Below are 22214 nucleotides of genomic sequence, written 5' to 3'. Positions count from 1 at the left end.
TAACATCAGGAGAATCCGTCCGTTTCTCGCTCAGAAGGCAGCTCAGGTCCTGGTCCAGGCACTGGTCATCTCACGCCTGGACTACTGCAACTCCCTCATGGCAGGTCTGCCTGCCAAAGCCATCCGACCTCTGCAGCTCATCCAGAATGCAGCTGCTCGATTGGTCTTCAATCTTCCCAAATTTTCACACACAACACCCCTCCTCCGCTCCCTGCACTGGCTACCTGTGGCTGCTCGGATACGCTTCAAGACTCTAGCTCTGGTGTACTCTCCTGCTAATGGTTCAGGTCCTACTTACATCCAGGGCCTTGTCAAACTCTACACCCCTGCCCGTCCTCTCCGCTCTGCATCAGCCAAACAGCTGGCGACTCCCACCCTCCGTGGGTCAACTCGCCTCAAAACCTCTTCCAGACTTTTCTCTATCTTGGCTCCCAAATGGTGGAACGAGCTCCCCACCGACATCAGGACCTCAGACAGCCTGTACATCTTCCGCCGCAGGCTGAAGACCTATCTCTTCCAACAATACCTCGGTTAAGCCATGGTCACCATATAGCACTCCTGTAGCAATGACACTTAGCTCTTAAAGTTATGTACTTACTTGATTCCTGTGGTCTATGTCTAGTACCATCAGGTTGAATGCACTTATTGTAAGTCGCTTTGGACAAAAGCGTCTGCTAAATGACATGTAATGTAATGTAATGTTTCAATTTTTGGTAGGAGCCACTTCATCAAGATTGCGGATCGGAGATGGCAGCCATATAAAGTCTATGAGAAACAATCTATCTTCCAAGCCACTTAGAAGGTCAATCTTGGTGTCAAAATCTACATTTTCTGGGTCAAAGAATAATTTAAAGCTATTGAGAATATCACTAGATGACTCACTGTAAATAATGTGTTGATCAAGATCTGACATGAGATGAAAGCGTTCCCTCGATTTTTTTGAGCAGTGTACATGGCAGCTAATCCTCACTCTCCCGTGAACATAGATTCCAAACATTTTCAGCAGGATTCCTGCTGCAGCACTTGAAGACCTACCAGTCTGGGTGAAAATGAACATATCTATTTGATCAAATAATCATCTAGTGATGTCTCAATAGCTTTAAATGATTTCTTGACCCAGAAAATGTAAATTTTGACACCAAGATTGACCTTCTAAGTGGCTTGGAAGATATAGCATTTCTCATAGACTTTATATGGCTGCCATCTCCGATCCGCAATCTTGATGAAGTGGCTCCTACCAAAAATTGAAACCTATGGTGATAGAGAGCATGTGGAAAAAAATTGGTGCTTTTGTCCGGCATGTCCCCTTTATTTAGCTAAGCCGCCTGACTACTCGGTCGAGACACGGGCAGAGAGAGAGAGAGAGGGAGAGGTCCGGGTGCCATAGTATTCCTTTTTCTGTTCAAACGAAAATAGGAAAAAACGAAAACAGTGCCTTTTCCTTTTTTTGTTTTAAACCAAAAACGAAAAAACGGATTTTGCTATCAGCATCAAAAGAACAAATAACCAAAAAACCTAAATGAAATAATGGCCGTTATTTGTTTTTTGCAAATTCATTTTTCCCTTTTTTCGTTTCTCATTTAGGCCTATTGATATGACGTCGGACACATCGGAAGCGGGAAAATAAAAGTCCCGTCAAAATAAAAGTCCTGTATTAATGAATACTTATTATCAAGCATAAAAAAGAGGGAAAAAGTATCATCATACAATAGTATAGGCTACTGTCCTCTGAACCATGCACGGTTCACATTTATTAATCAGCTGCGGATGTTGACGCACGCACGCGTACGGAACCAGTTGGTGTGGAAACCAGTAGGGATGTAACACCGGCAAGAGAGAGCCGAGCTAAAAGTTGGTCAGTTCATGACTATGATAGAATTTAATTTGCTTGTCTTGGTGTCAGCCACGGCCCACAGTAGTCTGGCTGTTTACGAATAAAGCACGGAGAAACCATAGACTGTATATAAATATGGGAGACAGCGGTTATCTGGAGAAACATCCTCATCTGCCGGTTTTGTTTTGTCTCCAGCTGGAGCCGCATCGTCACCTGAAGCGGCTGTGGGTTCCATGGCACGCTTCGAAAAACACTGGAAAAGTGTTGTCTGGTGTCTGGTTTTCTCCTTTGTGCCGAGAATTGAGAAAGCCAGCAAAATACATTTGTTGCTATTGTAGTCACAGGCAACGGAAGCCTCAGAGGTCCAAAAATGCAAAAAGTATGCGCAAGTCACTGAGCTTTTCCAGTGGGTATGCGGAGTATGCGTATCACGAAGACAACACCACTGACACAGGCATCAAGTAGGTACATACCTTTAAGAACCATCTGTAAACGCTACAGGAGTGCTATATGCTAAAGAAAAATAAAAAGAGAGAAGAAATAGAAGAGAAGAGGGTTTTTTTTATTTATTTTTATATCATTCCCCATCAACGATCTGCGCAGAGAAATAGGTGAGGATTTTGGTGTTGGTGTCAGATAATTTAATTTTTAAGGTTTCCTCAAGCTATTTTTCTAACAATAGCGACTATGATGACTTTAACCAAGGTATTGTTGAAGAGGTAGGTCTTCAGCATTCAGTCTTCATCCACTATTTGGGAGCCAGAGCAGAGAAAAGTCTGGAAGAGGTTTTTAGGCTTGTTGACCCGCAGGGTGGGAGTCTCCAGCTGTTTGTCTGATGCAGAGCGGAGAGGACGGGCAGGGGTGGAGGGTTTAACATGGTCCTGATCTAATACAGTCTGTGGTCCTGATGTAAGCTGGGCCTGAGATAATAGCAGCGGAGTACACCTATAGAGTCTTGAAATGAATCCGCGCAGCCACCGGTAACCAGTGGAGGAGGGAGGAGTACTGCGGTCTCTTCTCCCTAGTCAAGCCAGCCGCCCCTATATAATAATAATAATAATAATAATAATAATAATAATAATAATAATAATATAATGTAGTGCGCCCGTGTTGTGATATTTGGTAAATTCATTAAAACTGCTCCAAGCTCCAATACTTAGATATATATTTTATTTATACATATATTGCTGATACTGATAATGTTGTGTTTTGTTTTAAATATTTTTCTCACATTGATATAAATATCAATATTTTGAGCTGTGCAACTGGAGGAGGACTGCTCCAAACAAAATTTCGTTGTCTTGTACAAAGACAATAAAGTTCTATTCTATAAGCGAGCTGACATGAAGGATAAACACTTTACTGTCATTCTTTCTCAAATTTTCAGTATTAAACTCTTACCAGCAGAGAGGAGATGAAGTATTAACTTTGCATGAACACACCACGTGAAATAATCAAATTGCGTCGCGCCGAAAATGTATTTGTTGTGTCCACGTGCGGTTTTCAGTTTTCAGATTAAAGTGTTACACAACCAGGCCCAAATACCATTTAAATGTGGAAATACGATTGATTGTATGATAATCACAGAACTGTTCACTGTGGATTTTTTTTATTTATAAAACACCTTTAGATATAGACTGTACAGTAAAATATTACTTGATATTAAAATTCATAATAAAATGCACATGAATATTTACTGTACAGTAAAATATTACATTATATTAAAAATTATTTCAAATTAAACAATCTGTTTCTGGTCACTAATTTCACTTCAGATTAATTCTAGAGGACCTCAGGTATCTTCTCACAAATTTACAGGACTTTTCACTAATTTCATATTCCATAATAAAATGCACAGTAAATATTCAAGTGCATTTAAAACTGATATTCAACAGTAAAAAAAATATGACTCGAGGACAACTTAATCTTGAAAATGAGGTTATAGTTCGCAGTCTACCTAACTCTGTTCTGATAAACATGAGTTTATCTGAAAACAATATTCCTCTGATGACTCATTTACATGGGAACAACAAATCTTTCTAACTTTAGCGAGCTTAAAGTTAGAAAGATATTCACAGATGTCTTGTTCGTGTGTCAATAAGTAATCAAAGGAATATTGGTTTCAGAGAAACAACATGTCTATCTGAACACTGAGCATCAGTTAGCCGCTAGCATCAGTAGGCCGCTAGCTTTTGCTAATGACAGAATTTCACCGCTTTCCCGCTTTTCACAACAAAGAAATAAGAGTTAGCAGAACTATTGTCCCTTGTTGTGAACCCCAACTTAAAGATATAAGTAACAACAACTCACAAACTTGTTTTTGAGCAGACAACTGGCTTCCTTTGTTGTGCTAACTTACATTATTGCCCTAAATGTCAATAATTTATTTCTTGTGGTACTACCACCTTATAAATTCCATATGTAACCCTGGTTAGTCTTATAGTACTGTCGTTTACAGATGCCTTTAAATGCATCATCGGTGGTTCTCGTCAGTTAATTGTATTTCAGAGCTCACCTGAATGCATCACCTGCAGCTCTGTGTGTTTGACGGGAGCGACAGGGGAAGACAGAGAGAAACCCCACGTTGCTCCAGAGCATAGTGTCCTGTTCAGCAATAAAAGTTACTAAATTTGTGATTTCTATGATTTGGTGAAATGTGTCTGCTCAATGTCCTTCAGTCCTGTTTACAAGCCTGAACTCTGTGACATGAGAAATTAGCGCTGGCCAGGAATTGAACCTGGTCAACTGCTTGGAAAGCAGCTATGTTTCCCACTACACCACCAACGCATATGAGCTGTACACTGAACACTGATTAAGACTCAATGGAGAGCTTTTTCACCATCCAAACAAGATGCCCCCCCCCCCCCCCCCCCCCCCCCAGAAATAGGGACCAGCGCTCTTCTTCCTCTTTCGGACGCAATTTCGTCCAGCTACTAGTCCTACAACTTGAAGAGTTGCAGGACAAATTAAATATGAAAACGTGCGGTTTGATCGGGATTGGTGTGCTATTACTTTTCTCTACAGAACACAAATTTTGATGTGTGTGACATCATCGCCAGAGTGTAAAAATCATGAGCCCATCAGTGATGAGGGTCACATATTGATTACAAAACAGTGTATATTGTACCCTCTCTATTAACCCGGGCTTGGGACCGGCACTGATGCTGCACCAGCGTGTCTCATCAGAGGCTAGATTGGTTTATTTTTGTTTATTTTATAATTTTAGTGGTGTTAAATTATGGGAGAAACCTGAGCAACCAGGAGAAAACCCTACATGAGATCGTCACTGACTCATTTTGATTGTTTTTTCGAAATATATACAATATATTTACAGGAAAACTTGAGCGATCCAGGAGAAAACCCCACATGAGATAGTCGTTTTTTCGAAATATATACTATATATTTACAGGAAAACCTGAGCGATCCAGGAGAAAACCCTACATGAGAAGCATGTGGTGAAGCAGATGATGGAGAGGGGGAGAGGAGTTTTTTTTAATTAAAATATACATTGGGCCAATTCAGAGTGTTAAATTAGCCTTTATATTTATGGGAAACCCTGAGCACCAGGTGAAAACCCAACATTAGATTGTGAGAGAGTGGGAGAGGAGTTTTTTTTTTATTAAAATATACATTGGGCCAATTCAGACTGTTGAATTAGCCTATATATTTATGGGAAACCCTGAGCACCAGGTGAAAACCCAACATGAGATTGTCAGAGAGGGGGAGAGGAGTGGAGGAAGAGAGAGCTACTGACAGGCAGCAGCCTCCTCATCCACCTTATTGCCATGGACAATCCTATTCTTCTCCTCCTTCTCCTTTTTCAGCTCCTTCTGCATTTTCCTCTTCATTCTCTCCAGCTCCGCATTTCTGTCATCGATCTTCTTCTTGCCAAACAAGAAGCCTTTCCTCTTACTGTATTGGTCGAGAGCGATGTCCTGCCAGCTCTTCGTCTCGGCCAGTTGGTCACTGAACCTCTTCTCCAGGTACTTCAGGTCAGTGTCCCTCTGGCGGACTTGCTCCATGACCTGGTTCAGCTTCTCTTGGTGTTGAACCTGCAGAGCCTCAAGGTTCTGGCAGTTTTCAGCCCACACCTTTGAGCTCTTTAGCTCTTCCTCCATCGTCCTGAATTTAGTCTCCCAAGCTCTCTTGTTTTCCAGAGATTCTGCTTCTCTGCGCTGGAGCTCACTGCTGGTGTGGTTGAGCACATTCAGCATATTCTCCTTCCTGCTGGTGAGCAATGCAATATCAGCATCCTTGAGTGTGTGAGCCCAGGTGAGTTCAGTCACCTGGGCCTGATGTGCCAGAAGGGAAGTCTTGTCCTCCTGCCACTGAAGATGTCCAACTTCCAGCCGCTTCCCAACCTCGTTAAGAGCAGCCACAATGATGTACTTTTCCCTTCTTTCCTCATCCAGTTGTGCTAAGAGGGAAGACCTGTCTTGCCTAGCGTCATTCAGTGAAGCAATGAGATGACTTTTGTTGTCTTTCTCAGCTTGCAGCTGAGCCTTCTCATACAGCAGATTGTTCTTCAATTCTATCTCCATGTTGGTTTTTGCCACAGCAATCGGCCTCTTTTCAGCACGGAGCTCGTTGTTCTTTGCCTCCAATTCGTTTTGGAGGGCCTCCTTCTCTGCTTTCAGTTGCTTTGCAGACCGGAGCTGATCTTCAAGCTTTTTCTTCATTTCAGCCATGGTGTTCTTGTTTTCCTTGGTCTGCATCTCTATCTGGGCGAGATGGTTGGCCTGGGATAATTCCAGCTGTGCCAGGAGGGAAGACTTGTCCTCCTGCCACTCGATATGTCCAATCATCAGCTGCTTTTTGACCTCTTTAAGCGCAGCCACAAGTGCGTTGTTGTCTTGTTTTTGCTCATCTAGCTGAGACATAAGTGAGGCTCTCGTCTTCTCGTGTTCTTCAGCTTGCATCTCCAGCTGGGCAAGATGAGTGGCCTTGGATTTTTTCAGCTGTGCCATGAGAGTAGACTTGTCTTGTTCTGCCTCCTTCAGTGAAGCCATGAGATGACTATTCTGGTCTTTCTCGGCTTGAAGCTGAGCCATCTTATTCAACGGATCGCTCTCCAATTGCAACTCCAATCTGTTTTTTTCCACAGCCTGCTGCTGCTGCTTTGCAGACCGAAGCTCCAACTGAGGCCACACATCTTGCCTAGCTGCAGATGCAAACTGAGCCCTCTTTTTCCACCAATTGCTCTCCAATCGCAACACCGAGTTGTTTTTTTCCACAGCCTGCTGCTGCTGCTTTGAAGACCAAAGCTCCAACTGAGGCCACACATCTTGCCCAGCTGCAGATGTAAGCTGAGCCCTCTTTTTCCACAAATTCTTCTCCAATCGCAACTCCGAGTTGTTTTTTTCCACGGCCTGCTTCTGCTGCTTTGCAGACTGAAGCAGAGTGCAGAGAGCCTCCACTTGTTCTCTCCTCTCCTCGTGTTCTTCAGCTTGCGTCTCCAGCTGGGCAAGATGAGTGGCCTTGGATTTTTCCAGCTGTGCCATGAGAGAAGACTTGTCTTTCTCAGCGTCCTTCAGTAAAGCCATGAGATGACTATTCTTGTCTTTCTCTGCTCGAAGCTGAGCCAACTCTTTCCACGTATGTCTCTCCAATCGCAACTTCGAGTTGTTTTTGATTTCCAGGGGGCTGTGGTAGGATTTCATTGGGGGTTCAACCTCCCTGGAGTAAGACTCCATGTTCTCCAGCATTGTTGCCTGGTCGATTACAACCGGTCCCCCCCTGTCTTTGTTTTTTCTCCCTGCCTGGCATTGTCAAAGTAACCCGTTTTATTTTCTTCTACAGTGTACTTTGGAACAACAATAAAGTAAAAAAGAAATCCTCTAATTCTCTCTGAACCAAATTTTGGATTGAATCGAACTGTGTTTGGACTGAAAATTCTGTCTGGTATACACAGATTTAGAAACAGAATCTGGTGACATCGTGTGATGACATCATGAGTTCTTATCCTCATCAAAGCATTAAAGAACCAGAATCTGGTGACATCGTGTGATGACATCATGAGTTCTTATCCTCATCAAAAGAACCAGAATCCTGGTGACATCACATGATGACATCATGAGTTCTTATCCTCCCCCCCCCCCCCCCCTCCCCCCATGCATAAAAAAATTTCAGGCACAGGATTTTTTTTCTGCTTCAAGCCCTGACAATGTCATGTAAATGTGATGAAATGTGTGATATATCTTCATAACAATCTGATCTTTGTCTCATCTATCCCCTATTTGATCAAAGCTCAACCAAACTTTGGAGGACGACGACAAGGATGAAGATGATATCATTCCCCAATCTTCTCCAGACATCAGTGAGTCCTGGGACAGTGTTGTTGTCATCCAAAGATGGAAGAAGACACAACAAGCAACTGTGGCTGTGCCTGGAAAAGCTCATGTGAGAGGTAAGAATGGCATAACTTGAACCACCTGCCCTGTTAGCAACAAGTGTTCATGAAAAGTAATTAAAAAAAACAAGTTTAAGTAATAAAAGTGTTGGAAAAGCTGTTAAATATATGTTCTGAAGTAATTATGAAAATAAATCTGAAAACACATCATCAGTTCTAGATTCTGAATATACTAGAAATTTGATGATGAATAAAAATTGAATGTCTAAAGTAAAAAATGTGGCTTTCATCAAGAATTAAGCTCCATGTTTTGCAGCATTCACATTATTATTATTCAACATCAAATGTATTGCTAGAAATATGTCTCTCAGAAGTAAACATAATTCTGAACTGTAAGACTTACCTTCTAAACAGATCTTATAGAGTATCGTTTTTGTTTTGAATTCTGAACCGCACATTGTGTGTGGAATCATATCAGGAGGTGATCAGATTGTCCCATTCCTAGAATATGCTTCATACTTTTATCAAAAGAGAAGTGACCAGTTTGAGCAATTTCAGCTGACCATAAGCCATTGTTTGATCTCATTTCTGGTGTTCTTTTGTTTATATTTTATATGTTTTTCAGTGAAAGGGCCAGCTGAGGTTATCAGCAGATATAAAAAAGTCTTGAAGGCCAAAAGCAAACTCCTCCCCTTGTTGATGAAATATTAAAATGCAAGTGAGCTTCTTTGTTCGGTTAAAATTCTGTTATATTATAGAGCAAGTTCAGGCTGTGAAAAGGCTGTGACAGTACATTGTTTGTCAGTCAGTTCATTACATTTGTTGTAATCTTTAACAAAGGTAGTTTTGCTGATAAAGAGCTATAAAGTTTATATTGAGCTGTGCAGCTTTTATATTTTTTCATTGTGCTTTTTTTTTTTTTTACTAAATATTGTACAGTATTTTATATTGTGCTATTTTTTGTTTTATTCAGGTACTATTTGTTGTCAGCCTTGATAATAAATGAGGTATTTGTACTTGTGCTGTCATTCAACCAGCAAAGATAGATCCATTTATTCAAAGGTGTAACCCATCACTTGTTCATTGCAGTAGTTATGTGCTATAACATATTAACTAAGTGTGAAAAGGAGGCAACTTTAGATAAGGGAACATGTGTTGGCTAATAAGTGTCCAACTATTAGTGAATTAGTAATGATCAAGATGTCACTTTAGTATGGGGAACATATTCTAAGTAACAAAGACTTAATTTAGAGTTATTTGGAGTCTATTAACACTTGTGGTTTTGTGTTTTCTTATGTAAGAACAGACCATATTCATTAAGTGTAATTAAGGGAGAATATTTCCAAGTTTTACCAACTTAAATCACTGTTTTAGGCAAAAAATGAAAGTTGGCTTTTTTTTGCAGTGTATCCCAGGTGGTTAAAATATAATTAATATGCTGTAAAAGGTTGTAGAAGTACTTAAATCCCCACACACATAATTGAGCTCCTCTTGGTTATACTACAACAATTACTTTTGGGAAAACATGCTTTTATGTAATTTGTGTGAATATTTATGTAATATATTAATATTTCATAAAATATTATGTCATATGTAATATGTAATATGTCATAAAATATGTAATAAGTATGCTATTAAAGGTTGTTGTAGTACTAAAATCACCTCATACATAATAGGCTCTCTTGGTTGTACTACAACAATTATTTTGGGAAAATCTGTATATTCAATTTGGGGTATTACATTGTCCTAAAAATGATCCTCTGCCGGAAAACGGTGGACTGCCCCCTCTGGGTGGGGAGAGAGGTATTGCCTCAAGCGAAGGAGTTCAAGTATCTCGGGGTCTTGTTCACGAGTGAGGGTAGAATGGAACGTGAGATGGACAGGCGGTTTGGTGCGGCGTCAGCAGTGATGCGGGCGTTGTACCGGACCGTTGTGGTGAAGAAGGAGCTGAGCCTGAAGGCAAAGCTCTCGATTTACCGGTCCATCTACGTTCCAACCCTCACCTATGGTCATGAGCTTTGGGTAGTGACCGAAAGAATGAGATCGCGGGTACAAGCGGCCGAAATGAGCTTCCTCCGTAGGGTGGCTGGGCTCAGCCTTAGAGATAGGGTGAGGAGCTCAGACATCCGGAGGGAGCTCGGAGTAGAGCCGCTGCTCCTTCGCGTCGAAAGGAGCCAGTTGAGGTGGTTTGGGCATCTGGTAAGGATCCTCCCGGGCGCCTCCCGTTAGAGGTGTTCCGGGCACGTCCAACTGGTAGGAGGCCCCGGGGAAGACCCAGAACACGGTGGAGGGATTATATCTCCCGCCTGGCCTGGGAACGCCTCGGGGTCCCCCAGGAGGAGCTGGACGTTGTGGCTGGGGAGAGGGGCGCCTGGAATGCCCTGCTTAGCCTGCTGCCCCCGCGACCCGGTCCCGGATAAGCGGACGAGAATGGATGGATGGATGGAAAATGAACAATAAGTGCATGAGAAAAGAAACTGCTTTTGGCTTAAATCGTCTCTACATTTTTTAACTTCGTATGCAGTTGCATCTAAATGCATGTAATCCTAATGAAACAATTGACGGCAATACAAAACTTCCTAGTCTCTAAACCTAAACCACATTTTTTTGTTGTTATAACATGACTAGTTATGCACATCACAACAAAAGCTGTTCACATAAACTGTTACATCAAACATTTTAGTTGTATACTACCACAATCTTCGTTAGAAAATACTTCCCATCAATGACATAAAAGCATGTTTTCCCAAAAATAATTATTCTAGTATAACAAAGAGGAGCTAATTTATGTGTGAGGGATTTAAGTACTACTACAACCTTTTATAGCATAGTTATTACATATTTAATGACTTCAGTTTAGTTTGACCAGGCCCCCCAGGATTCCATGGTAAAAAAAATTCAAATTCCACAGTGGACTTTTAAAAAACTCATGGTGGACTTTTTAAACGACTAGTTTCTTTGCAAAAACCTTAATATTTCCATCATATTAAAGGAAGGCATACACAATTATTGAAAAATACAACCCATTTATTCAAGTTTTCAATGCAGAAACGTTCAATTTGTCCTGTTTTTCTTACTATGACATGAAAAAAATAAATCTTCAGTGCAATTATAAAAATGTCAACTCTGGTTTTGTCAAGGATAAATTTTTAACTGAATTCATGTGTAGCGGATACTTCATGTTAAGAAGAGGCATGTAGTTCCTCATTTAAAGCTCCTCTGAAAGCTTCCTCTGGGACATAATTAAGTGTTGTATTTCATCCTTCCTGACCGCCAGGGGCAGTCTCTAGTGCATAAGCACTGAATGACTTCGTCTTGTTCATGTACAGGTCGAGTAGTTATACCAACAAAGTCACCTGTGACCCCCTGATGACCCCGGATAAGTTATGTCTTCCGGTTTTATCAGAGGATCTGTTCCTTCGTTCTTCTCCCGTCGCAGGTACAGTACAGGCTAAAAGTTTGAACAAAAAAGTGTGAAATAACTGAAAACATGTCTTATATTCTAGTAAGCAAAGGGTGGCTACTTTGAGGAATCTAAAATACAAGACATATTTTCAGTTATTTCACACATTTTTTTGTTAAGTACATAATTCCATATGTGTTCATTCATAGTTTTGATGCCTTCAGTGAGAATCTACAATGTAAATAGTCATGAAAATAAAGAAAAACACATTGAATGAGAAGGTGTGTCCAAACTTTTGGCCTGTACTGTATACTACAGTTGTAGTGTCAGCATATAGGCGACATGCCACCATACCTCAGCACTTTATTAAACTTGTCACATAGTAACTATCCTACACGCTCTAGTGATTAATGCTTAATGCTCAATGTTCCCCAGACTAATACTGAATTTGGAAAAACTGCTTTCAGTTTTTCTGCTACATCTACCTGGAACATCTTACAACATTCACTCAAACTCAACACAATTATAACTCTGGGCCAGTTCAAAACTATGATAACCAATAACTCTGCCTTTCACTGTAACTGTTTTTAATGTTTTTGCATGTGTTTTGTCTGTACTGCTTCGTGTTTTCTCTGTACTCTCGACATCATTGCAAATGAGGGGTTGCCCTCAGCGATTCCTCGAGAAAATAAATAAAGGATAAATGAAATATGCTAAAAATACCTAACTGAAGCAGCTAAAGCCGAAGCTAAAAAGAGCAAAAAAGCGGCCTCCTCTATGCCTCCCCACCAGTCCCTCTGATTGCAGCAGCAATTCAGAGGGTTCTCCAACAGGGCCACACACTGCTTCAAGTGGCCCCTTTTTGGCCGGAAGAGGACGTGGTTTCCTCTGCTGCACAGCCTCTGTCGCAGCACGCCATGGTGTCTCCCTGACAGGAAGGACCTCCTCTCTCAGCTAAGAGGCAGGATCTGGCATCCCGACCCTTGCCGTCTGCAGCTCTGGGTTCATCCTCTGCAGGGCCCAACCCACCGCTAGTAAGAAGCTGAATCCCAAAGTCAAGGATCCTTCCTTGGTAGGATCCTTCCTTCGGAGTCGGGTCCTCCGGAGGCGAGGTTGAATCTCCACGATTTAGCAAGTAAAAGCCACAAAGTGGATTAAACCTGAATATTTCACTGATCCTGGCTAAATTTGGCCGCCACTTAGTTTCATAAAAGCAGCGGCGCATAATTCACAATGTAAATATGTTCTGTGATTTTTTTATTTTACAGTACAGTACAATAACAGTTATTTCTAAATAACAATAACGGATAATAGCGGACTGTCGGTCCCTGTTGACACAATAAAGAAATGTATAACTTTCTGAATGGCGTAGCTATATATACTTTGCACATAGTACATCATCATCTGACGCAGATAAATGAATTAACAATAACTAGCGACTGAGATGGCATTAATTAACTGGCATTTGTTTATGTTTATGTTTTGCTTGACTTTGAACACACGTTTTGTAAGTTATGTGACAACATTCAGTGTAAACTGAAAATACTTATATATTTAAATGCATATTACGCCGCCGGCGTCGCTGTTTCTACGCTCGCCATTTTTAAATCTCCCGGTAGGCCGGTGTGCGCAAGGCATTATGGGTAGTCTGAGCGCACGGAGGATACACACATGCATCTTTGGAATTTGGGCAGAAGAAGGACTCTGTCCTCCGGAGGATCCTGGACATTGGGACAGTCCTTTGGCGGATGTCGATGAAGTAGTGTCCTTCAAATCCAGCCGTTTGAGCATCCTTCCTTGACAATGGGACATCGACAATACGAGCCGACGCCATGGCACCGTCGACCCGGTCACAGCATGAGAACAGGTGGCATCTGTTCTTGGCTTGGTGTTCAGACAGGAGTGAGGACCCTGGGCGATGCTCTCTACCTGTTATTCTCCAGTTCTTGCAATCTCTCCTGGATAGCGGCAGCCATCCCTCTACTCTGAGGGTGTACGTTGCCGCAATTTCAACTCAACATGATCGAGTTGATGGTAGCACAGGCACTGAGGGCTCCGGGGTGGGACCTGCCCTTGGTACTGGGGGCCCTTTGCTTGCCTCCCTTTGAAGTGGTTATCAGCAAAGACCGCATTCCTCCATGCCATCACTTCAGCGAAGCGTGTTGGGGAGCTTCATGCCTTATTAATCAGTAGTTCATGTCTGAGGTGGCCGAATATGGCATTCCTGCCTTAGGTTCTGACAAGCTCACATCTTAATCGGCCTATCCTGCTGGCAACGTTTGTCTCACCTTAAGGGGAAGGAGACGATACTCCTGAGCTGTTATGTCCTCTGCTGTCTTTGAAGGCATACATTGAGGGTATGGCAAGTTTACGCAAGTCAGACCAGCTTTTTGTGTGTCACGGTGGTCCGAAGAAGGGTCACGCACTGTCTAAGCAGCACTTGTCTCACTGGATCGTAGACGTCATAACTCTCGCAGGTGGTCAAACCCTGCCACCCGGGTGAGGTGCCACTCTGACGGGGCATCTCCACGTCATGGGTGGCTCTGAGAGGAGTGCCCCTGGACACCATATGTGCTGCGGCCTCATGGGCGTCGCCAAGCACCTTCACCAGATTTTACCGGGTGAACATTGCCACTCCTCACCTGCTGGGTGTGGTCCTCCAACCAAGTTCCTCTACTTCCACTCAGTAAGGTGAGTATGTGGGATTCCTTGTGAACAGGTCACGGGTTATGAAAGAGGGCGTGACTTTGCGTGTCTGGCATTCCTGTGCGAAGGGCTGAATTGTCTTGACGTTCTAGGGGGCGCTAGTGAGTCATTTTGTCACGCCCATTACTGCAAACACTAGAATACATACAATTTCACAAGTTACAAGTTTGGTAAGTTTTTGAATATGATGAAGCCTCCAAAAAGGCCATTCAATTGCCTGAATAATAATAAACGGAGCAATTTCAAGAGGTCCTCGCATCTTCGATGCTTGGGCCCTAAATACAATTTACAGACAGACTCTGTTTCCTGTTTCTCCAGAGGATATACCCTCACATGTCATCAAACAGAGTATCAGATAGGGAGAGAATGCTGTCCTTTATGTCCCGCTGGTAAGATCCAATAATTACTAACCCTAAACCTAAGCTGCATGTGTTTGGACTGTGGGAGGAAGCTGGAGGACCAGAGAGAACCCACACTGACACATGGAGAACATGTAAACTCCAATAATACATTATATTGCATCAAATTAAATTGTTGTTTTTTTCTTTTCAACAGGAAATCGAGTTGTTAAAGATTGCACAGAGTTCAGAAGTACTTCCTGTGTGCCGTGCCTCAATGAAACCTTCATGGATCATCCTGCTGGACTTCAGGAGTGTTTTGGCTGTGCAAAGTGTGATGCAGGTCTGTTAATATTTACTAATTATTAGTAGAAACGTATTACTAAACCTACTGTAGATTTAGAGATAACAAGTAGATTAATTACTGCAAGTCCCACTGTAAATGCTGTTTAAGAACTGAGAAAACTGTTGCAGATTATTTAACAATGTCACTGCAACAATGCAGAGACTCATTTTGATGAATTCTCTGCACAGAAGAATCACAGACTGAAAGCAGACATGAAGACCTCACGTGTTATGATTTGTGTCTTAACAGCCTCTTTTCACATCAGTAAACAGGAAGATATTCAACTATTGATTCGAATCATGTCTTTATGAAGTCAAGGTATTAGTTGTAAATATCAGCGTATACTCTAGTATTCTATGTTTTCCTACATTTTAAACAGCATTAACCATTTTTTTTTATCAGTGGGACTTGCATTAAAGATAGAGCTGACCTGTCCTTGTAGAAGCCATTACTACTCACCATCTCTTCTATATCCCGCCACAAGAAATGGACATATAATCACATGTGAACTGAGTGGTGGATTCCCACCACAATAACTACTTATGCTTCACATTTTCTTAAGATGTCATATAAGCAAAAGATTGCCTTTAAATCAGATGAAAAAAATGTTCTCTATATGTTTTGACAGGTTCTGGTTTAAAAATAAAGAGACCATGTACAGGAACATCAGATACAGCTTGTGAACCACTGGAGGGATTCTACTGTTTCGACTCGACAGAGGACGGCTGTGTGGCAGCACACAAACACACATACTGTCTACCAGGACAATACATCAGCAGAAATGGTGAGTTTTCTTGTGCCGACTAAGGCCCCGTTTACACCGGGACGCTTGCGGGTAAAAACGACAAAATATCTTATCGGAAGTGCCTTTCGTTTAGACGGTGACGGCGTTTTTGGGGCTTAAAAACGGAAAAATCTGAAACCACCCTCCAAAGTGGAAAAGTTAAATCCGCTCCGCCGTAGTGTATCCGTCTACAAGGCCAAGACGCAAAACTCTGCTCAGATCTGCTCACGTCATGTACGCGTTTATGTCACATACATGTGCCAGTACAGGGAAATAAACAAACATGGCGGATTCTACGCATGCGCGCGGACATGGCAGCGTTGTGTGATAGTTTATCACAGCGCCACCGAACCGCCTGGCATGCATACCCAGTTGAATTCCACACACTTTAGCCTCTCCGTATGCACGCAGATTTCCTCCTGAAAACGCTCATCTAAACGCGGAATAAAAAGTGAAGACGCGACGCCACTTTTGCGTCTTCTGGTCATACCGTCATCATGTAAACGGTGCCTAAAAGATTATAGTAAAAAGGTTCCGAAAACACCAAGATTCAGGAAAAATTTCCTGGGATTTTTAAGTTGAATTGTATGAGGTAGCTTAGCCTGGGTGTACCCATACTGCCTTGCGCGCTCGAATTTCATTTCGAACCTCCATCCAGTCTGGCAACCAGGGAGGTTTCTTAACCCTGTTTTAGGGATCCAATCACAGAGCGGGGAGGGATGGCTAGACGATGACGCGTACTACCCGGCAGACGGAAGCTTGTAGTTTTCCGGATCCAACATGCTGCAGACGCAAAACTCTCTTTAGCTGTAGATGGTGTTTTAAATAGTTTAGAGCGAAAGTTGAAAGGCGAAAGGTCTCTCGGCAGCTCCGCTGTCCCCCGGCTCGTAGCGAGATCACTGGTAGCGGGGCTATTAGCCGCTAGCGGCGCTAATCACTGACGCTACCGTAACGCCAGTGATCTGGCTACGAGCCGGGGGACAGCGGAGCCCCCAGAGACCCGCAGCAGCTTGTTTATTGCCCATAAAATCAGTGGATGTGTGTGGCTAAATGACATGAGGGGGAATAAAGCATGAAAATAAATAATCTTGCAGAAAGCGAGAACTGGAGAAGCAAAGCAGAAAGCAACACTCTCTCACAGACACACACACAACAAACATCCATTTCTGTTGCTCTACATACGTTATCTGGTATAACTGATCTGATTGGCTAAGAGCTACCTACAGACGCTTTTGATAGACATTCTAAGCGCCCAATAAACGGCTCCGGAGGATCGTAAACCACACCTCCTCTACGGAGAAATGAACGGCTGGTTTCAGTGTTAGCCAGGCTAGAGGTAGCTATCCATAATCAGTGTATGACTTAGTAGATAGGTTCCATCAGAGTTTTACATGACAACGCCAAAATTCAGGGAAAATTAAGGGATAGTTTGGATTTTTTAAAGTTTGCTTGTATGAATTACTTATCCATAGTGAGTCTATTACCTACAGTAGATGGTGGTCAACATGTGACAGCACAAAATTAATTTATAGCCTGTTTGAGATGTTGTGGTTGTTGGTTTTGCTAGAGAAAATGTATGTTATAGAGAGACTGGAGAGATAAACCTGCCACTGGCTGCCTGTTTCAGACAGTATTCTCCTTCTGCTTTCACTACTATGTATTCAGCAAGAGAGCTGTCACTGTATCTGGAGCTCAGCTCTGCCAAAGATGATTGTGACTGGTTTTAATAACTGCAAAGCAGCCAGAGAGTTCTTATGGGATGATAATAGGTGCAGCCAGACCTTTCTCCAGCGTTAACACAGCGAGGTCTGGCTATGTGAGACCAACTAAAGAGTAATATCTCCAAAACAAAACAAAACAAAATACTTTCAACAAAAAAAAGCAGAAGCATCTTGCTCTTTCTATCAGGACCATTTGATTCAGCTTTAGTTTTCTCTTCATAAATCATTCCAATTGTTTCATGTCATTATGGCCATTGCCCAGACAAACTGGATGTTACATTAGTAAAAAGACAACATTTGTATTAAAGTGTTGAAATGCAATTAATATAATTTCTTGACAGTCTAGTTGTGTACTGGCATTTACACATCGGGATGGATTTCCTGGTTTAAATATTTGCCTGAAGGACTGACGTGGATCATTTTTGTGATGTCTTATTCTCAGTGAATTAAAATCCCACCTTGCGCTGCACTAGAACATCTCATCAAAGAGTTCCATCAGTCACTTTCCTGAAATATAAAAGCTTGTGGAAGATGTTTTTTGTGCCTTAAAACAAACAGATGTTTGTGACATTGAACTAAATATTTCTATCAATGTGTACAGGAACAGCATTGAGGGACACTGAGTGCTCTGACTGCAGTGATGGAACATTTTCAGATGGGACATTTTTTACTTGTCAGCCACACAAACAGTAAGTGAAGCTGAAACATGGAAACATCTGTAGTCTTCATGGTGTCCTACAAATAATCCTTAAAATATGTCCTCTGTCATTCCAGATGTGAATCCATCAATCTTCATCTGATAAAAGCAGGAAGTACTTCAACAGATAATGAATGTGGAGTACTAAGTCCAGTTGAGTTAGGAATAGTGATCGGCGCTGTTGTTTTTGTATTACTATTAATAGTGATCGTAGTGCTTATCTTTGTCAGGCGGTATATCAGAAACCAACGATGTCAGGACTCAGGTATGACTGGCAACTAGACAATAAAATGTTCTTGTGTTTTCATACATGATGATATTGTCAAATCATCAAGTTGTTGATTAAGGTTTCTTTGGTCATTTCTTTATTACAGGAAATAGTAAAGACCAAAACACCAAACAGGTATGTATTAAACTCTCTTCACTGTTATTCCTCAGTCCATTTTTATGTTTGTACAGTGGCAATTAGAAATAATAATTATTATTGTAATAATTAATTTTTGTCACTTTTGTCAATACTCTATCAGAGTGATTATGGAAGTTTACAGATGAATTCAACAGATGAACCCTCTGCAGGTAAGACACGAGGTCATTCTTCATGCAACTATACAATATGTTTTTGGTTAAACTTAATGTATATATATTTTTTTTTTTTTCCTTGGTCCAGATACTAAACCCAAACTTTCAACTGCTGAATTGGCTTGAAACAAAACCTACAACTGTGCATTTGAAAGGGTTTGAGGTATGTCTTCTAGCATCTTAAATCCAGGATTGGACAGAGCCCCCTGCTCTGTTTGGGGAGGATGAAGCAGCTGAAATAAAACCTTTCTCTCTCTTCCTCTGGAGACAGAAGCTGTCAGTGTAGCAGCAGAAGCACTGGTGGCCCTGCTGCTGCTGTGGGGAAAACCTGCCCCACGTTCCCTGAACTCCAGCTGGAGCCCTGTTCTGCAGAGTGGGGCTGTTGAAGACTGCCACGCCTCTCCAAAGGTCCCGAGTCACAAGCTTCTGGGCCTCATTTAATGCAGGCTAACTGGAACTCTGCTGCAGGCCTCAACACCTCAACAGGGGCAATTGTGGCTTTTAACCCTTTAAGCCCTCCTCAAATTTAGAACCCACTGGACACCTTTGTGGCAAAAATGTACAAAGATTTTCATAAATCTGTGAAACAACTTAGTTAGTAATAAGTTTCAGGATTTTAACCCTTCATATGCCAGTTCATGTATTTGAATTATTTCATAATTTCTTCCAAAAACATCACATCTGTGATGTCAGCATTTCATTTTAAAGAGAGGTTGTGATATTTGACATTTTCACTGTATTCCACCAAATTCAACCAGTTATATCGTGTGTGTGTGTGTGTGATCTTTGACATATCCAAGCTCCATCTCTCTGTATGGTGATTTAATAGCAGTTTTTTTGTGCGTGTACATTTTTGCCACAAAGGTGTCCAGAGGGTGCAAAATGCATCAATAGATCATAAAAGACATGTAAGAGTAAAAGACATTGGATTTAAAAAATGTGTTTCAATTCAAATTTCACTTTACAGCCTCAAGCTGTAACACAGCCAAAATGATCAACAAATCAAAAAAATAATAATAATAAACTAAAAGAGAAAATTGTACAAAAATGCCAGAGGAGGGCACAAGGGTTAAGACTGCCAACCCAGACTGGACCATGGTCAGCTGTACCAAGGAACTATGAAGACCCTGGCTTGACAACTGTGACCAGTTTCAGGAGGTGGGCTTGGTTCATGGACTAGAGGTTCCCTACAAGACACCAAATCCACCAGCAGGAGTATATTGACGGTTGCCAGTTCAGAGGCCATGGCTGCTGACTGATACGCTTTCACCACCAGCACAAAAACAAGAAGAGAAGATGGTAATCTTTCACCATCAACCTGTCAGTGGTGCAGGACTTCTAATTAGGGTGATGGACACCTGTGCTGCCTGTGGTTGAAGCCCAAGGCCAGTGTGAAAAGGTTGGAGCCTCCTTAGTCACACCATCCAGGACATGCTCAGCAACCATTCAGCTTGTTCAATGCAGAAGGTGCAGAAGGAGCAGTGGCCTTCCTGTGTTGAGCCCAAGACCTCTACAGATGTTTGACCAAGTCATGGTTCACTGGTAGAGGGTCTGTCTCTGGCTCCTAGGGTCCCATGGGGAGGAAGCCTGGAAGCTGCTGCAGCAAGTGATCAACTCAGTCGTCATCAGCAGACACAATGAACCAACTGCACTAACTCATGGTAGGAGAGGTTGTAAAAATGTAAATAGTTCAATATGTATAATATGTGTACACACATTAAAAAAAAAAAATCTATGGAATTGTTGGCGCTTGGAAAAATGTATATATAAGTTATATTGTATTCCAATAAAAAAAACATATTTTTAATGATTTGTCAATATAACTGTTTTATACTGCACATAAGAGATTTTTGAGTTGTCCCCTCTTCTAGCTATGATTGTGCTGATTCCATAGAGCTGCAGGACTTTTATATTGCAGTGAAAAACAAAACCACAGTGAGTAAAATGTAAAAAGAGCAACAACAAAAAAAGCCCTGAAATGACTATGGATTCAAAGGGTTAATTTTTATATTTAACCAGACATGTGCCATGTGTTTGAATGTGCAAGTTTTAAAACACATGAGCTATTAAATTCAAGGAGTTTGTAAATTAATTAAAATGAAATAATTCATAATTGATGTGAATAAATTCCACGTGCACAAGAGTTTACTTCCCCAAACAAAAGACACAAAGGAGGAGGAGGGAGAGATAATATTCTAGAATATTCTTAAATGTAGCATTTATATTTTCTATACTTTTCAAAACTTTGCACCAGTAAAGTCAAAATCATCATATCATTTAAAACTCGATCCTGACCTCTAGTGGCTGAAGTCAGTGTAACATGCCATCATGTAACACACCTAATACATGTTTTAACTCGCATGTATGTCTCATGAAAATGATTGTGACGTATGAACTGTAGAAAAAACTAGCGGTACAGTGAGTATTGTCAGTATAGACCAGTGGTTCGCAAACTTTTTCGGTCAATCCCCACTTTGGACCAAAATTATATATTTTAATAATAAAATAAAATTATTGTATTCAACATTAAATCAAAGTCCTTGTTCAGATTTCTGGGGGACAAGGCAGACTGCAGAAAATAAAGTTTAAAGGGAAGAGTTGGCTGTGGTATGTTTAATGTTTTCACTGCATGTGAAATTTACACTTTGGATAATTATATAACACTCTTATCAATCTGAATTTTAAATGATGCTTAATGGTAATAAAATATTAGCATCGTTTTATTGCCAGTGTTATTATTTTTACTAGAGAGATGAATAATGCTTTTTTGGAGTTGGTTAACATACTAATAATTTGAAATGAACTGAACACACTTCATGCAATAAAACAGAGTCTGTCACCTCTACCAAGGATATAGTTCATGTGATCAATGACAAAACTATGAACTATAAATTGGGCTATAAAAGGCCAGGAATGTTTTTCTTATTATTATTAAACTTTCAGCATTTCTTCTCTACTGTGGACCGTTGTGAAGGCTTGTCTCAGCACGGCCCCCATCAGACGGCTACAACCACACACCTGACTTGTATTTTCTGACCACAACTTAAAAAATATTGACTTGACCATTTGACCTACAGAAAACGCCAGATTTGTTTACAAATCTGTCAGATAAAGCGCTTTTATTGTATTTTTATCTTTGCTATACACTTTTTGCTGCAGGTGGGTTTGTGAATAGAGAAACATTTTATACACTGCAAAAACTGAAATCTAAGTAAGATTAAATATCTTAGATCGAGGGGATATATGCTTATTTTTTTCTGATGAGATAGTTCTTCTTATTAAGCATCTTTTACGTTCGACTGTTTCACTTGTTTTAAGTGTTTTGGTCCTTAATTATCTAAATAAGATATTACAGCTTGTTACTGAGATTTTATCACCTATACTGAGTAAATACATGCTGGAAACTAGAATATCAAAAGTTACAAAGCTGTTTCAGCAACACTTACAAGTATAAAAC

At 41.2% G+C, this 22214-nt stretch overlaps 1 protein-coding gene and 1 non-coding gene across 4 annotated transcripts in view; one reads left to right on the top strand and one right to left on the bottom strand.

Moving 5' to 3' along the window:
- The first annotated feature begins 1870 nt into the window (after positions 1 to 1870).
- The window catches only part of LOC131971344 (tumor necrosis factor receptor superfamily member 14-like), a 45164-nt gene continuing 24820 nt past the window's right edge, over positions 1871 to 22214 (top strand). The window contains exons 1-11 of one of the 3 annotated variants that reach the window (XM_059332750.1): positions 1955 to 2445; positions 8081 to 8240; positions 11513 to 11622; positions 14848 to 14973; positions 15605 to 15760; positions 18083 to 18170; positions 18256 to 18443; positions 18553 to 18581; positions 18706 to 18754; positions 18846 to 18920; positions 19029 to 20564. In XM_059332750.1, the coding sequence (XP_059188733.1) occupies positions 8185 to 8240; positions 11513 to 11622; positions 14848 to 14973; positions 15605 to 15760; positions 18083 to 18170; positions 18256 to 18443; positions 18553 to 18581; positions 18706 to 18754; positions 18846 to 18883 (840 nt within the window). In that variant the 5' untranslated portion in view covers positions 1955 to 2445; positions 8081 to 8184 and the 3' untranslated portion in view covers positions 18884 to 18920; positions 19029 to 20564. Of the gene's footprint in view, positions 2446 to 8080; positions 8241 to 11512; positions 11623 to 14847; positions 14974 to 15604; positions 15761 to 18082; positions 18171 to 18255; positions 18444 to 18552; positions 18582 to 18705; positions 18755 to 18845; positions 18921 to 19024; positions 20565 to 22214 lie in introns of those variants that run through there. The other 2 variants (XM_059332751.1, XM_059332753.1) reach the window with 2 other exon arrangements.
- Positions 4551 to 4621, bottom strand: trnag-ucc (transfer RNA glycine (anticodon UCC)). Its single transcript has one exon. It is a non-coding gene; the product is annotated as a tRNA-Gly (tRNA).

Source organism: Centropristis striata, chromosome 5 (genome assembly GCF_030273125.1).
Source record: "Centropristis striata isolate RG_2023a ecotype Rhode Island chromosome 5, C.striata_1.0, whole genome shotgun sequence".
Classification (NCBI taxonomy): Eukaryota; Metazoa; Chordata; class Actinopteri; order Perciformes; family Serranidae; genus Centropristis; species Centropristis striata.
This window is presented reverse-complemented; position numbering and strand designations above follow the sequence as displayed.